This window comes from Melitaea cinxia, chromosome 29, assembly GCF_905220565.1.
Source record: "Melitaea cinxia chromosome 29, ilMelCinx1.1, whole genome shotgun sequence".
Lineage (NCBI taxonomy): Eukaryota > Metazoa > Arthropoda > Insecta > Lepidoptera > Nymphalidae > Melitaea > Melitaea cinxia.
In genome coordinates this window covers 8,559,929-8,575,545 of record NC_059422.1, presented here as the reverse complement: position 1 = coordinate 8,575,545, position 15,617 = coordinate 8,559,929, and the positions used below count along the sequence as shown (strand labels likewise).

The window sequence follows — 15,617 nt, the reverse complement described above, 5'->3', positions numbered from 1 at the left end:
TACCGGGTAATTCAGAAGTCAGATTAAGCTAGTGCAAGAAGAAATTTATACTCTTGTTTGGAAAGTGGTGATACCGGCACAAAAGTTTTCACATAGGGTTATACCAGTAAGTTTTTGTAAAACAAACAGGGTCAACCCAACTGAGTGAAAAGGATCCAGGAAAGAGAGGGGGGTTGTCAGAATCAAATTAGCTTTACTAACAACTCGTCATATCAAAGTCATGATATTCAGGAGGGGGTCTCACCTGTAGGAAGGTCTCCGACGCAGCGATGAGATCCAGGTGTGCAGCTGGCTCGGTGGGGCGCGCGATCGCACTGCGGGTAGCTTCGGAAACGCGAGGCAGTTGCTCGCCCAGTGCAGTACACTCTGACAGCAGTATTTCCTGGGGACCACCATGTTAATTATAAATTATTATGTTTAGCATATATGGTCGGTCCGGCCAGGTTATGTTACTACATTTGTATGTTGACTCTACTTTGCAGTTATTCACTTGAATTATTAGCTTCCAGTAGTGCGAAAATTGCACAAACTATTTCGCTAATATCGCATCGCATCGGATTCAGCCTCTAGCATGACAATGTTGGGCATAGGGTGCTTTCTCCATTTAGGAGAAAGATTAGAACTTCATCCACTACGCTGTTTCACGCGGGTTGGGGGTTTCACGTAGAATGAAAGAAGGTACTTTTAATTTTAACATCCACTCATTTCATGTTTTGGAGATTGTGGACATGTGTTCTGCTCTCTCTGTTTCCATCTTCATTTAAAGCACAAGCAATAACTTGATGTAATAACAACATCTACATAAAAATAAATTAGTGTCTGTCGTAGCCTAAATCACATACGTAAGCTTTTCTAAATAAAATTCTAGGCCACGATTCAAACTATTACGTTCAATTTAAAAACTAATTAATAATTATTGGACGTGAACAATGTAAAAAGTAGACAAACCTGCGAGTATTTGTTAGTGTTGTACTGAGTCGCGTTCTGAGCGGACGTGATCAGCTGAGTTGCGCTTGATGTCGCTTGGCGGGCGCTTTCCTGTACAAATAAATAGTCTTTAGCACCTGCTAGCAAATATTCCTAAATAACACTTTTTTTTTTGGATCTCAAGGATTTCTAAACTACAAAAGGAGAAAATGGGTGAGTATTTGTTCAAATGTATCTTTATTTAGTTCACTAGACAAAAATAGTGTCTATCGAAATTAGTTGACCCAATTTTCAACAATTCGTCCTCTATTTTTGTATTTTATTTGAGACATTTAAATATAGTAATGGCAAATATGTAATAGTTCGTTAATATGGTGGGAGAGTGATGGTGGGACATTATTATCTTCATTATAAAGTTATGTCTCCTATGGAGAAGACCAGCCAGAAGAATCAATTTCAGCGATGGATAAAAGTGTTTGACTTAGTTAGGTGGTCAGGTGGTTATGTTTGCTGATTTCGTTTTGGTTTATGTACGATATGGCCAAGAGTTAGAATGATCTGGTGGCTAATTGATGTGGTATATGATCTGGTGGTCTAGTAATCCGTTAGTTAATAGGTCAGATGGTTAGGTACGCAGGTGGTCAGGTGGCCAGATGGTGAGGTGGTACGTACAGTGAGCCGTGCCAGCTGCGAGCTGACGATGTCCTGTCCCTGCGCGTAGTCTACAGTAATAAAGCGGAGCTCTTCAGCGGCGCGTCGAAGGGCCTCTTGCTTCTCACGATCCTTGAGGAAAATGTTAGGTTAACTTTCTTTTTTTTACGACTATATATAATAATTTATTGACCTCTTAAACACAATGAAGAATAATTTTTTTTATGTCACTAGGTCGGCAAACAAGCGCACGGCTCACCTGATGGTAAGCGATTGCCGTAGCTTATAGACACCTGCAACACCAGAAGCATCGCAAGCGCGTTGCCGACCCAATCCCCCCCCCCCTCCCAGGAGCTCTGGTCACCTTACTCACCAACAGGAACACAATACTGCTTGAGAACAGTATTATTTAGCTGTGATCTTCTGTAAGGTCGAGGTACTACCCCAGTCGGGCTGCTCCATATTTTGATCAGGAAATTCCTGCTGTGCCCTTCCTCAGTTGGTTGATTACTTAATTCATTGATTTTTGTAACTATTTACCTGTGGTGAGGAAGCACAAAGTCTCGCAGCTTCCACCATACGAGCTGTGGCGTCTGCCAATAGCTTGGCCGCTGCTAATAACTTGCGTTGAGATTCAGATGGTTGTTTCTCAGCCTCCGTCTGTGAATTGTATAAGCTTTATTACTTCGCCTATGTTTATCTTAGGATATTAAAGCCACTTCTATAGCTAATTTATATTTTCCTGAATTATAGTGGTAGTGATTTTTTAAATATTTTAATTACAATGGTTACGGGCAGCTTTGGACGGGACGGTAGGGTCATAGATTTGAGACGTAATAGGTAGAACATAATATAGAAATCAAACTTATTTAAGTAATCAATCACAATAGTGCTATCAAAATAGCCCGTTGGCGCAGTTTGTAATTACCCTGCTTTCTGCTCCAAGGGTTGTGGGTTCGATTCCCACCCCGACTATGGGTGTTAATAAATATTTATTTATATATTCATATATGTATTATTAATTTATAAGTATGTTTATCGTTAAAAAAACTGTGTAGCTATATACCAGTCGGCTGTTACCTATAACACAAGCATTAATTTGCTTACTTTAGGAACAGACGACCGTGTGTGTATTGTGTAGATATTTATTTATTATTATTTATTTTATAAATCTGTTAGCCCAAAGAATTAATCTTATATTATTTTTATTTAAAAAAAACATCCAAACAAGAACCTACGGCTTACCATTTTTTAAAGACATTAAGATAAGACAAGACAGAAGGTATACCTTGATATCAGCGATAAGCCTGGCTGTGGCTTGCCCCAGGAGACGAGCTCGTCTCACCATCTCGGGAGCATCAGGAGCATCAGACACGCGCTCACTGGCACACATCACACTTTCCACCGATTGCTCCATTACTGTAGCTTGGACGCGCCGATCTGGGGGGAGGGGGCTTGTGATAACAACATTTGATCGTATGGGGGGGGGGGGGGGTGTTTAACTCGCTTGAAGTAATGTGTAGATTTCGGTAAATTTTGAGACATTTATATTCACTAATCCGTAGTAGAGCAGTGTAATGGATTAAGCGTCATCCTTTTTCTTTCGTACAAGAGAGTCTGTGATTAAAAATTCTAACAAACTTCTAACAAACTACTCATGTAGTTTGACTATTCACTAAAAAATCCAGTCTCGTAATTTTAGATAATAACTAGCTGACCCCGCAAACGTTGTTTTACCACCCCCCTTATAACTTAGGGGTATGAAAAATAGATGTTCGATTCTCAGACCTTCCCAATATGCACACAAAATTTCATGAGAATCAGTCAAGCCGTTTCGGAGGAGTTTAACTACAAACACCGCGACACGAGAATTTTATATATTAGATAATCAACGCCTAAATACTTACAAATTTTATTTTAATGCTGTGTATTATAACTTCAACGATGATTTGTCAACAATACAACAGTTAGAAATTTAGACGCTAACTGATTTATTCCCAAAGTTAAACTTGTAAATATCTATTTTACAACAGAAAAAATAGAAATAGGACGTAGGGGCCCGACTTATCGGTTAATTTTGGACACCGACAATAACAAAATCTTACCAATATCACAATGCGCCAGGAGCCTCTCCAACTCCTCGGAAACTCTCTGAGCTGCTAACGTCAGTTGTTCCACACCAGAGGCCGCTGATTCTGGGGCCTGGTTGCATGCGGAGACCAATTTCTCCACAGCTTGGGCGACCTGGCGCGCTGCACTGGTCAGCTGTTCTCTGCAGGCTGGGTTGTGGAGCGTTGGAGCTACCACCTGGTTGCGATATTGGGTTATGAGTTGCGATACTTGATTCCCGCCAGGTTGTAGGGTGCTTGTGTCTGTTTACATGGTTCTGATGATTGCCTTGTAAAGTCTAACATTCATTTTAGTGTTATGATGGATTTACGGAAATCTCGTAAGGATTGGCACTGCAGTAGCACTACTTTTAAACTTTTTATTACTAAAAATGTTTATTAAAATGCCAAATAATTATTACAGAAAAATCTAGCAATTACTTAAATAGAATTAACCAAATCTCTTTAGCTGTTTTTTTTTTATGTCACTAGGTCGGCAAACAGCGTACGGCTCACCTGACGGTAAGCGATTACCGTAGCTTATAGACGCCTGCAACACCAGAAGCATCGCAAGCGCGTTGCCGACCTAATCCCCAATCCCCCCAGGAGCTCTGGTCACCTTACTCACCAACAGGAACACAATACTGCTTGAAAACAGTATTATTTAGCTGTGATCTTCTGTAAGGTCGAGGTACTACCCCAGTCGGGCTGCTCCATGTATTGAGCAGGAAATTCCTGCTGAGCCCTACCTCAGTTAATCTAAGTCTGTCTTCAATGCCTATATTATATTTATATTCCTATACATATAATAAATTACTGAAATCCCTCAAAACACTTATTTCGAATTCGAAAAAAAATCAGAAACATACACTAAAACTTTTCTACGGCAAAATTTATGACCAAAATCCACTACCCAAAAAATTTCCATTTCCAGGAATTTCCAGGAACCTTACCTTGGCACAAGCCACGAGCTGGCTGGTAGCGAGCGCGCAGTGCGTGGCCGCCGCTATGATAGTGTTCTGCAGCGGCTGCTCGTCCTTGCACTGCGCTGCCACATTCTTAGCCTTCAGGACTAGTGCCGCTGTTGTGTTCGCGACCGCCTTCGCCAGGGATAGCAGGATATCCTGGCAGAAAATATTGGGTCTTATAATATTGAGAATTGAGTTATGCTGATTGGTCTCCCCACCGTGGCTAGAAGGGCATGTTAAGCTGTCGATTCCGGTTGTTACTATAGACACTTGATAATCACCGTTATTTATTTAATCAGGAGGGAATATACCCGATAACATTAATGGAGTAAGATGAAGAAGCGACCCATGCCCAGCAATGGGATGTTATACTGAATCGATCAATAAAAATATGAAGAATGAAACCACCGAAGTGATTGCAGCATCGTACGATGCGCTAGCCGCCGCAGGTTCGATTTTCTCACATGATAAATATTTGTATGGGGCTTACAGTTTTGTCGTGTTCTGCGCATTTGTCCTTGTGTTTCCGGACCCTCCAAGACAGCATTGACATTATACTCGATAAGTTTGAAGCATTTATTTAGTACTAGCTGATATGGCGAACTTCGTACCGCCTTATTAATGTTTTTTCTTAAATATAATAATGACACGCCATGTACATATTGTAATTGTGCAATAAATATAAAGACGTACAGCAATTTTCATCAGGTATAATGACATATCAAAAAAAAAAATAGCCTATCTTTCAAGTTGGATCCAACTGCAGACGGCGTGCTGCAAATTTCATTAAAATCGTTTAAGTAGTTTAGGAGTCCCTCGTAGACAAACAACGTGAGGCGTAATTTTTATATATATTAGAATAAAAAGTATGAAAATTTATATTTATTTCGAGTCGAGTATGTTTAATGTTGTGTTTAAATTTCTTTTTTAAAATTTAATGTTTTTGTGATATTACTGTGTGTTAGTTAAGCTTTAAGATTTCAATATATATATGTGGCGACATTTATCTCGCAACATAGGCCAACATACGACTTATACATCGCGATATTAAAGTTATCCGAGCGATTGAAGATATGTACAAAAACCCGACAACTGGGGTGGCGGTAGACCACCAGACACAACACCCGTCTGGTCGGAAGATCCTCTTTTTGGGATCGTGGATGAAGAACTTTACACCCTATTCCTCGCATTAACCCTAGATATATTTTGGTCTAGCTAGAAACAGATGACCTCATTTTTTGTGCCTAATAATTATTAATTTCTCTATTACGTATTAAATATTATCAGTTAATAATTTGAAATGTTCGCATTACACAAAAGTAACTAAACTCTCTCTGAGATGCTCTTTAATTATTTACAGGCTATATAAATGTAATGTATGTTGCTAGACCAAATGAACGCCGTATTTAAGCGTGTCCTAACTTGAAATAATAATGTTCTCTGTCCTTATAAACGCGATTATTGCATATAATCGTTAACTATTTTATCAAGATCATTCACAAAATACTTTCATTTCTCAAATAGCCTTTAAAAATATAAATTCATAAGTCTATTAAATAATTTTTAATCATTACTACAAAGTCAGCCCTGCAGTCACCAACCCGCCTGCCCAGCGTGGTGACTATGGGCAACACACACGAGTTCACGCCATTTTTGGTGCGGACTTGTGGAAGCCTATGTCCAGCAGTGGACTGCGATAGGCTGAAGTGATGATGATGATCATCATGAACCATTATTAATGGCACGAATACATATGTATCAACATACACATTGTCGTTTCCTAACATAGGCAACTTTCTGACAATATTTTAAGTAACAGCTGACTGCTATAACCGCGTTTTTTTATTATCAATTGGTTAAATAATTTAATTTAAACATAATAACAATCTTTTATAATTTATTGAATGAGTTATCATGCTATCATGTTGATAACTTGTTTTTTAAGGTACACTATTATATCACACACTTTTAGGAACTACTTTTCCAAGTTACGCTTACCTATTCCATGAATGGTCTCAAAGCTATGTTATATGTACAGGGTATTAGAGTTAGTATAAAATTTTTGCCACTACATTCACTTTTTTTCGGACAGTTAGTTTTAAATAAAAAATCCAAATAAAATTCATAAAAAGCAAATGTATTAACAAAAATATAATATGGCGTCGTATGGCAAGTGTATCCGTCGCGGTACATCTAGCTGCGAAATTAAATTAAGCAAAAAAAGGAAAAATAACAAAATATTATAAAACTATTGTTATAGCAATTGATTTTCATTGAGTGTTACACCAATTTAGTCTTATACCAAACATTAAAAGTGTAAACGAAACGCTGTGTGAACTTAACAGGTATTTGCGTAAAGACTCCTTACATTAAATTTCAACGTATCAAGGCATATATCGGGTAGATAGGCCTTCTTATTTATAAAATATGTTTATATCGAATTTATGAAACTATTTTGAATTTTTCTAACATTTTTTTTTTCAAATCAATTATTAATTTAAATAATTTTATAGGAGCAATAGATTGTATCTATTATTTACAAAAAAAGATCTTTTGCCGAAAACAAAGATCATCTGTAGGCTGCAATTTTAACTTTATAAATGACCGTATTATCAATATTAGCAACTATTGCCAAAAAAAAAAAAACGAAATACAACAAAAACTTTCTGGACGTGAAAAGTTAAACCTTACCGTAATTAATTTAGATGCAAAAGTTAAAAAAGTACTTTTTAAAATGTTTTAAAATATTTATGAAAAATGATAAAGATATACATATACATAATGACTTTAAAATACGTATTACAATAATAGTGAAGTTAGAAATTCTTGTAATTAGCTCGAGGTAAGGATTCTCTTCGCTTATACCTGTATGTATGTACACACACAGTTAAATAACATCTTTGATGTTCTAACACTACGTATGTTAAAAATAATAATTGACTCATCTCAGACTAAAATTAACCGACTTCAATTTAAAGTGACGAGTAATATTAAATACGGATTGTTAGGTTTAACTCGTCAGTTCGCGCTATAAATTTTAATGGGATCATTAACAAGAACCAATTTTCGAATAAAAACGTATCAGTAAAAATTTATGATAAAAAAATACAATTAAGTACCTCCTACTTTTAGCAGTCGGTTAAAAACTGTCAAAGAATATCTTACATGGTGTTAGAACGATGACATTTAGTAATAGGTAAGTCTTTATTAACCTTTATACAATTTTTCTTTCACCAATTCATCGATGGTTATTTAATTAATTATTAATTTATTAATATTAATTTACAATGTTATTGTTTCATGTTATAGTTTCGACGTGTTATAGTTTTAACAATCCTTAAATTAACATTTGAGATGAAGAATTTTCGTTTCAATATTTTTAATTCAATGTGATTCGGTTAGTTCTGAAAACGTTATCAGTCTATTAAAAATATCAACGAAAACTTTATCCCAAACGAAAATAATACAAAATAATATAAAAAGTAAAAAACAAAAAAAAAAGTCTTGGTCTATGAGAAAAATAGCGACAAAAATATCAAAACATTGAAACCATTTAACAGAAAATATATGCCATCAACGCAAAAGCGACCACAAAAAAAGAAAAATAATTAAAAAAATATTTTTAAAACTACCCACTTTTGCGTCCACGACCTAAAAACAACTTCACTTATGTACTATATAATAGAATCCCACACCGGATTAAAAAAATAGCTGCTTATAATTTAAATTTAAAAAAAAAATAAAAGTAAAAATTAAAATAAAAACATAAATTGACCAGACATTTAAAATAATATATTAACAAAAAAAAAAAAAATAACAATTTTAGGAACTCGAATATGGTGCCATCTGGTCAGCCTTTCAATATAAATGCCAAATTTTATAATAACAAAGTAAAGACTAGACTACGAACTAATTATTAATAATTACAACAAAAAAAAAAAATATCACTATGATCGACAATCGTAAGGCCTAAAACATGTGACTTAGAAACATGACTAAATATTCTAAGGACGTATTTCCCCGGTCGCTGATAAAGTTCCAGATAGTTATCTGACATATGAGATACGTAATAATTAAGTTGTTGCTATACTGTCGTCTCACTATCAAACTCTAAAGTAAGAAATTTTAGTCGCAAACTTGTAGCTCAACAGATGGAATTTATTAAAGTGAAGCTGGTCCTAAAAGCTATTTTACACCTTCGGTCTTCTTCGGTGATCGGTTAATTTGGCCTTAACAGATTGATATTTTTAATGGTTCTGCAGGGTATGTCTTATATGACGTAAGTCATACATGTCGTAAGTCACATACGGCGTAAGTCATGTTCTATTATTATTTGAGACGAGTCAACTATGCTTTATGGTTATTTTAAGATCCATAAAGCATAGTTGTTCAAATTAACAAAATTAGTGTGTTAATTTAACTTTTTATACAAATGTCGATCAAATAATTAATAAAATAACGTTGCAGTCTTTTTCCTTATGCTTTTGTCTTTATAGTAACAAGATCTTATTATAGAAAATAAAAGATAGTTTTAAGTCAAGGAAAAGGACAGCAAAATACAATTAAGTATACCTTAGGACCTTCTTTATTACGATATTAATGTACGGAGTTGAAATACTTATCAAATGTAATGTATAGGTGTTGGTATGGATGTTGAGCGCACGGCTTCATGCAGGGGTTGCAAACAGTTTTGTTCAGTACGAAAAAAAAAAAAAAAAAAAAAAAATGTTGAAGTTAAGTTGGAAGGTCGGCGCTCAAGATCTAGGCCCACTAAATTATATAGTTAGGAATTAAAATTACACCTTAACAATGTTTAAATCCATATTTTTCTATAGATAAAAAAATATTGTAATTATTATGTCAAAACCTTACACCCATTAATTATAAAATATTTTAATATGTAAGAATTAAAATTGTAAATCAATTATAGTATATAAAAATATAGAGTTGGTACAAGCGACCAACCCATACACACTACAGGCCACTTCTAAGCCACACACACAACACCAGTCCACAGCAGCAGTCAACGTTCAGCTGTGAACTGTCTCGTGACTACACGACTGCTGTGGACTGTGTTGTGTGTGCAGCTGAGGAGTGGTCTGTAGTGTGTGGGTTGGTTTAATGTCTCTTGTTTGTATACATTCTGTATATTTGTTATTGTCAATTTTATATTTATTTTGATACTTATAATATAACTATTATTTTCAAGTAAAATGAATATTTGTCTCCTTTCAATGAAGACTTATGAATCAGATCAACATACTGAGTATTTATTTACGTTTGAATCTAAACATATATTAGATTAATTTATTATGCATTGTTTTCAAGATTTTAAGAAATATAATTTGTAGGCTGATATACATGGTGTTTAAGTAATAATTGTACGGATATATCATGCATCAATATTTACAAATATTTATATAGGGTTTTTTTTAAACGTTATAATGACAAAGTTTGAATGTAAAATATATAAAAAATGGAAATTGTGAAAAGTTAATGTTTAACTCCAAAAAGTCAAGTAACATTAGAAACTAATTTGTTTTATTATATAGTAAAAAAAATGTGATATTTGTAAATTGTCAGAGAATATTGTATTATAGTCTGTTCAACGAGAAGAGATACTAAATGTAAACAAAGCCCATCATTTTTTCGTAGCGACGACGGAACAAACAAAATGTAGTCTATCTCTTTCTATCTTGTTTGTTTGCTATCTGCTGCAAGTCTCTCTGCAAGGTCGAACGATATTTTAACTGGCCTTGAAAACAATCGGACCGCAGACGGCCCTTTGATTTTGTATTATTTATTTTTATTTCATTTCGTGTCCTGAAGCGCTCGGGGTGATTATTATATTTTGATAATTATTATTTAAGAAGTATCAAATCTTAAATACATAATTATATTTAATTAATTATATTTAATTCAGTAATTACAAAATATAAATATATTTTACATTTAAATATTTTGTGTAAGTAATAAAAAGGTTACAAAACCCTGCATAGTTGAATGACCTCGCATTTGGTTTGTTTACATTTGGTATCTCGGCTCGTTGAACGCACTTTAGGTAACATTAAATTGTTAAAGGAAATGCTCGAATCCCTCTCCCACATGGAGCAAGAGGCCTATGCCCAGCTGTGGGATGTTACAGTTACGTGCTGAATCAGTATCAGAAATAGTTACATATATGGACGGACAGAATAATTTCACAGTTGTGTTTACGCACGCTTAACTTGGGGAATAAACTTGTGAATGCGTGACGAGAGCGTTACGAAAAGTGTGATCAGGCGAGGCGAACGCAAGTTGAGAGGGAAATATAAGTTAGATGGACGTAAAGAAGTTTTACTTCAGTCGTGTAGTCTAAAGCACTCGTTTTTTTATATTAAAATTATTGGTATATTCTCATGTGGACATCTCGAAGCACGCCTCATCGGTTTTCTCATCACAGCCGATATTTTTAAGGAGCCATTGAACGAAAATCGCTATTAAAACGAATATCAAAGCTAACAGGAGTAATATGTTCAACCAATTCTCTTTCCAAATATCTCGCAACTCTACTACGACACAAACGCAGTTAGGACAACACTTTTGAGACGCTCTTGAACAGCGTTTATTGCAGAAATGGCAAAGATTTTTAGAATTGCTTTCCGTAGCGAGAAAAGTCGGGTTGTAAACTATACGTATTTCAGTTTTACCCTTCGGGGGGGTGGTTTCGTTATTTAGATAAACGTCAGTCTGTCTGTCTCTGTGTTCGCTTGTATAATAATTCTCGCTTCGTTTGACGAAGCTTTCGAAATCATCTTTTTTGATATTTAACGTATTTTTGGTAAAACTCGCTTCGGCCGTTTCCATAAAAGTTTCCGTCGTAGTCAAAACGCGGTTATATTTGTCTAAGTTCAATAGTTTCATGCTTAACGCACCCGATACCTTTACATCGGCACCCTTTTTCGTAACGTCATTTTTTATACTGTGGCATTCGATTTTTTTATCGTTCAACCTGTTAAACCTATCGTTGATTATATTTTTATCGGTGGCGTTATTAAATTTATCGTTAACGTCATTTTTATCGGTACTATTCGATAAGAAGAACTGTTTACGGAGCATTTCGTTTTTGGTGCGTCGATCTAAGTTCACGTTTGTCTGATCACGTTTAGCGTAGTCGATGTTCGCGTAATTGTGATGTGTGAAATCTTTTTTGAAATTAAATATTTTATCGCGAATCGTTTTCGGGTAAAGTTTTAGATCTAGTTCCGGACTGTCCGGTTCCGGGCTACTATCTTTATCTAAATATCCTTCACAAGTGACTAGTATGTCTTCGTAGTCGCCTTGTTTGTTCGTCGTGTGCTTTGCCGGATGTTTTTTGAATACATTGTCGCAGTATTCTAGCGAGCGGTAGTACTCGCTATCCGTCTCCTCTTGTATGACACCGAGCGCGCCCCAGGCTTTGCTCGTATCCACGTCTTCGTAAATGCCGTCATCGTCGTACCTCTTAGCCTCGAAGTCGGTACCGTACTGAGTATTATTCCCGAAGAATACCTTATAGAAATATTCATAGCAATTGGTAAGTTTAGTGTAAACGAAGTTCGCGTAAGAAGCATCGTGAGATAGATCCGTCTCCGGAGAAATTCTGAGACACGGATATCCGGCTCGGAAAGGACCAGCGTGGCACATAAAGTTCCATACCCTTTGTAATAGCGACTGAGGACTCTGCCCAGCGGTGGGACCGGTTACGTTACTTTGTGTGTATGTTACCTGTGTTTCCTTATCCTGTTCGGTTTCCTCCCCGATGGTGTGGAGTACGCTGGTCGACGCCTCACCCACTCTGGAGGCTGCGTTGAGTAGGCTCTGACGTGGCTGGAATTATACAGTGGGTAGTTAGACTAAAGTGTTCGAGGCAGGTAATGTAGAGAAGCATGAGTTGGGTCGAAACAATATTAAGGAGATATGTAGATGAGCACAGCTGGGCTGGGTGCCTTTTAGATAACTTCATATATTTCATGTACAGAGCATTCAAGTATGAAGTCAAGTCACCAATAAGTGCCTTTATTCAGCCGTGAATTACGGAGAATTGGACTCACGTCCTATAATAATGTTGATAAGTTAGCTATGGAGGATTATGCTCAAAATTTCAAAAAAAAAGTCCAAATATGGCTATATATCAGAGCATCATATATTGAGTAGCTAATAGTAGAAGCCTGGTCACGTATATCGCACAACTGTTAAACTTTCGCGCAGACAGGTTCCGTACGGGAGGCCGCACCTTGGTAATTGTAACTTTGGATATTCTCCAGCGCTATTGAGTTCTGATGCAAGCGTTAAGATGTTGATAATATTTGCCATCGAGAGTTAGAGAGGTCTACCCAGCTAGCTGAAGTAATAATATACGCACCAAGTGGCTAGAAGCTGCTTGCTATCGATAACTGAAGACAATTAAAAGGCGTGACATTGGTGTGGTGTATACCTAGTAGTGATCAGGAATGGTCAGATAATGTAGAGTACTCACCTCCTTGGCGTGAGGTTCTGCGGCTCGCAGTAGATCAGAGAAGGCACAGCACAGCTGGCGAGTGGCGTCCAAGAGACGATCACCACCTGATGTGTCCTCCATCAGCGCTGCGATCATCTGGACTCCTGGGGGAAGGGAGGGGAGGGGGGAGCATTAACGCTATGAGTCATGATACAACTCTTTATATTCTAGGTCTACAATAACATAATAAATTAATAAAGTTTAGTTAAATGGTATCTTTTGATTTAATACAAATCATCGTATAATCGTAATCAAAATTGGCAACGCCCTCACCTTTGGTCATTTCCGGCAGATTAGTTGTGATGGTGGTGATAGCCGCTCCGACCGCCGTGTGATCCATTTCTTCGGTGGGGCCTGGGGAAAAATGTAAGATAAAGTAAGTTACAAATAAATTTTAAAATACAACATCATACGTGTTAAGTAGATTGTAGTATTTAACTGAGGTAGGGCACAGCTGGAATTTCCTGCTCAAAATATGGAGCAGCCCGACTGGGGTAGTACCTCGACCTTACAGAAGATCACAGCTAAATAATACTGTTCTCAAGCAGTATTGTGTTCCTATTGGTGAGTAAGGTGACCAGAGCTCCTGGGGGATTGGGGATTGGGTCAACAACGCGCTTGGGATGCTTCTGGTGTTGCAGACATCTATAAGCTACGGTAATCGCTTACCATCAAATGAGCCGTACGCTTGTTTGCCGACCTGGTGATATAAAAAAAAAGTATCTGATGGTATAGTGGCAAGGTGGTGCGGCGGTCTGGTGGTACGGTCGCATGACAGTGGTAGTGTGACAGCAGACGGACATATTAGGCATAGTGGCAAGGTAGTGCGGTGGTGGTGGACATGACAGTCTGGTAGTGTGACAGTGCGATAGTATGATAGTATGACTGCGTGGCAGTATAAGAGACGGTACAGGCACTGACCGGCGGTGAGAGTGACCACCTGCGCGGTGGCCGCGTTCATGGCCGCGATGCGCGACGTGACCACCTGCCTGCTGCTGTCCATGGTCACCGTCTTCCACTTCACGGAGCCGGCGTCCTGGCCCAGCGCCGGGAGGGACGCCTGATACACCAACAAAGACGTTTTTTAACCACTCCTCCGAACAATAGCCTATCGCGCGGTTTTACCCGCGTTAGGTTAGAAGAAAACGATACTAAAATATTATAAAGCTTTGCTCGTTTTAATACGTAGTTTCCACATAAGTATGCTTGGCGAAACTTGAAACTAAAAAAACGAAATTGAAGCTTACTTAAATCAAGAAAATTTTGATATCAAAATCAAAAACAGCTTTATTCAAATAGGGCCAAGAGAACTTTGAATTGTCAACATTACAACTTTAAACTTTAAAAAGAAATCATTATTTTTGTAAAAGTGAAGCTACCACCGATTCGGAATGTAGATTCTGCAGAGAATAATCGGCAAGAAAGTCCCCAGTTTCTCTTTTGAAAATCAATATATAAACTGTGTTTTGTGAGAAATAAAATACAGCGTCTCTATGTCCACTAAAGGTGTGTTAATCAATTGTAATACGTTACCAGTGTGTTTTAGAACACACGACTGGAGTAAAACTTTCTATCTTCACTAACTTCTATCCCCTCAACTACCGTTCGCCTCGCCCGATCACATTTTTTATAACGCTCTCGTCACGCATTAACCAATTCAAGTGTGCGTAAAGAAGTTAAACTTCAATGACAATAATAAAACACAGAGACTCACCCTCGTCAAGCCCTCCTCGGTCTGTTTGATGATCTCCTTGCCGCTGGTGATGGTCGACAGCAGCGCTCTCTGCGGCTCGGTCATAATTGATGTAACTTTCGTCTGCTGGATCTGTGTCGCCTGGAAGGTTATTTTTTGATATTATATATTGATCATTTTACAATTTTATGCAAAAAACGCGAGTTTTTTTTTTTTTTTTTAGAAAAACTGTGACCAACTGTCTGTTGATTTGATTTGACTTTTGTGCGCGTTATTCGAGGGCATATTTATCTTATTAACATCTCCAAGAAATACTACACCAATAGAAGTGTATATATTTTTTATTTTTAAGGAAAATCAATTTTAAATGTCTTAATGTCATGTTCATTCTACTATAACGTTACTAAGCTTGTAAATTTTATAAAAATCGCTTTTTAGTAATTTATAATTAGTATACAATTATCGAACAGGTTTTTTTAAAGCTTTCCTGTGATATATAACTACGATAAATCGACTTGATGTAGCTTTCCTTGGGTGTATCAAATATGGACAAGAATCAGAAATTATATATACTAAAATCGGAAAATTATTTTCATGTAATTTGTTAAGATGTCCAGATTGTTTATGTCCAGGCCAAAGACGGGCAGCAGCGTCTTCGGTGCCACAAAGCCAGCCCTGCGGTCACCAACCCGCCGGCCCAGCGTGGTGACTGTGGGCAACACACATGAGATCACGCCATTTGTGGCGCGAAC

The 15,617-nt window shown here is 37.0% G+C and overlaps 1 protein-coding gene across 1 annotated transcript in view; it reads right to left on the bottom strand.

Annotated features, from left to right (window-relative positions):
• LOC123667888 (talin-1) overlaps positions 1–15,617 on the bottom strand; it is a 95,602-nt gene that overhangs the window by 47,061 nt on the left and 32,924 nt on the right. Inside the window, exons 15-26 of the mRNA XM_045601722.1 lie at positions 14,887–15,006; positions 14,094–14,232; positions 13,446–13,526; positions 13,152–13,276; positions 12,401–12,502; positions 4,640–4,810; positions 3,684–3,885; positions 2,867–3,018; positions 2,119–2,238; positions 1,600–1,710; positions 949–1,038; positions 245–382 (exon numbers count right to left, since the gene is read on the bottom strand). Coding sequence (XP_045457678.1) covers positions 245–382; positions 949–1,038; positions 1,600–1,710; positions 2,119–2,238; positions 2,867–3,018; positions 3,684–3,885; positions 4,640–4,810; positions 12,401–12,502; positions 13,152–13,276; positions 13,446–13,526; positions 14,094–14,232; positions 14,887–15,006 — 1,551 coding nt within the window. The remainder of the gene's footprint in view (positions 1–244; positions 383–948; positions 1,039–1,599; positions 1,711–2,118; positions 2,239–2,866; positions 3,019–3,683; positions 3,886–4,639; positions 4,811–12,400; positions 12,503–13,151; positions 13,277–13,445; positions 13,527–14,093; positions 14,233–14,886; positions 15,007–15,617) is intronic.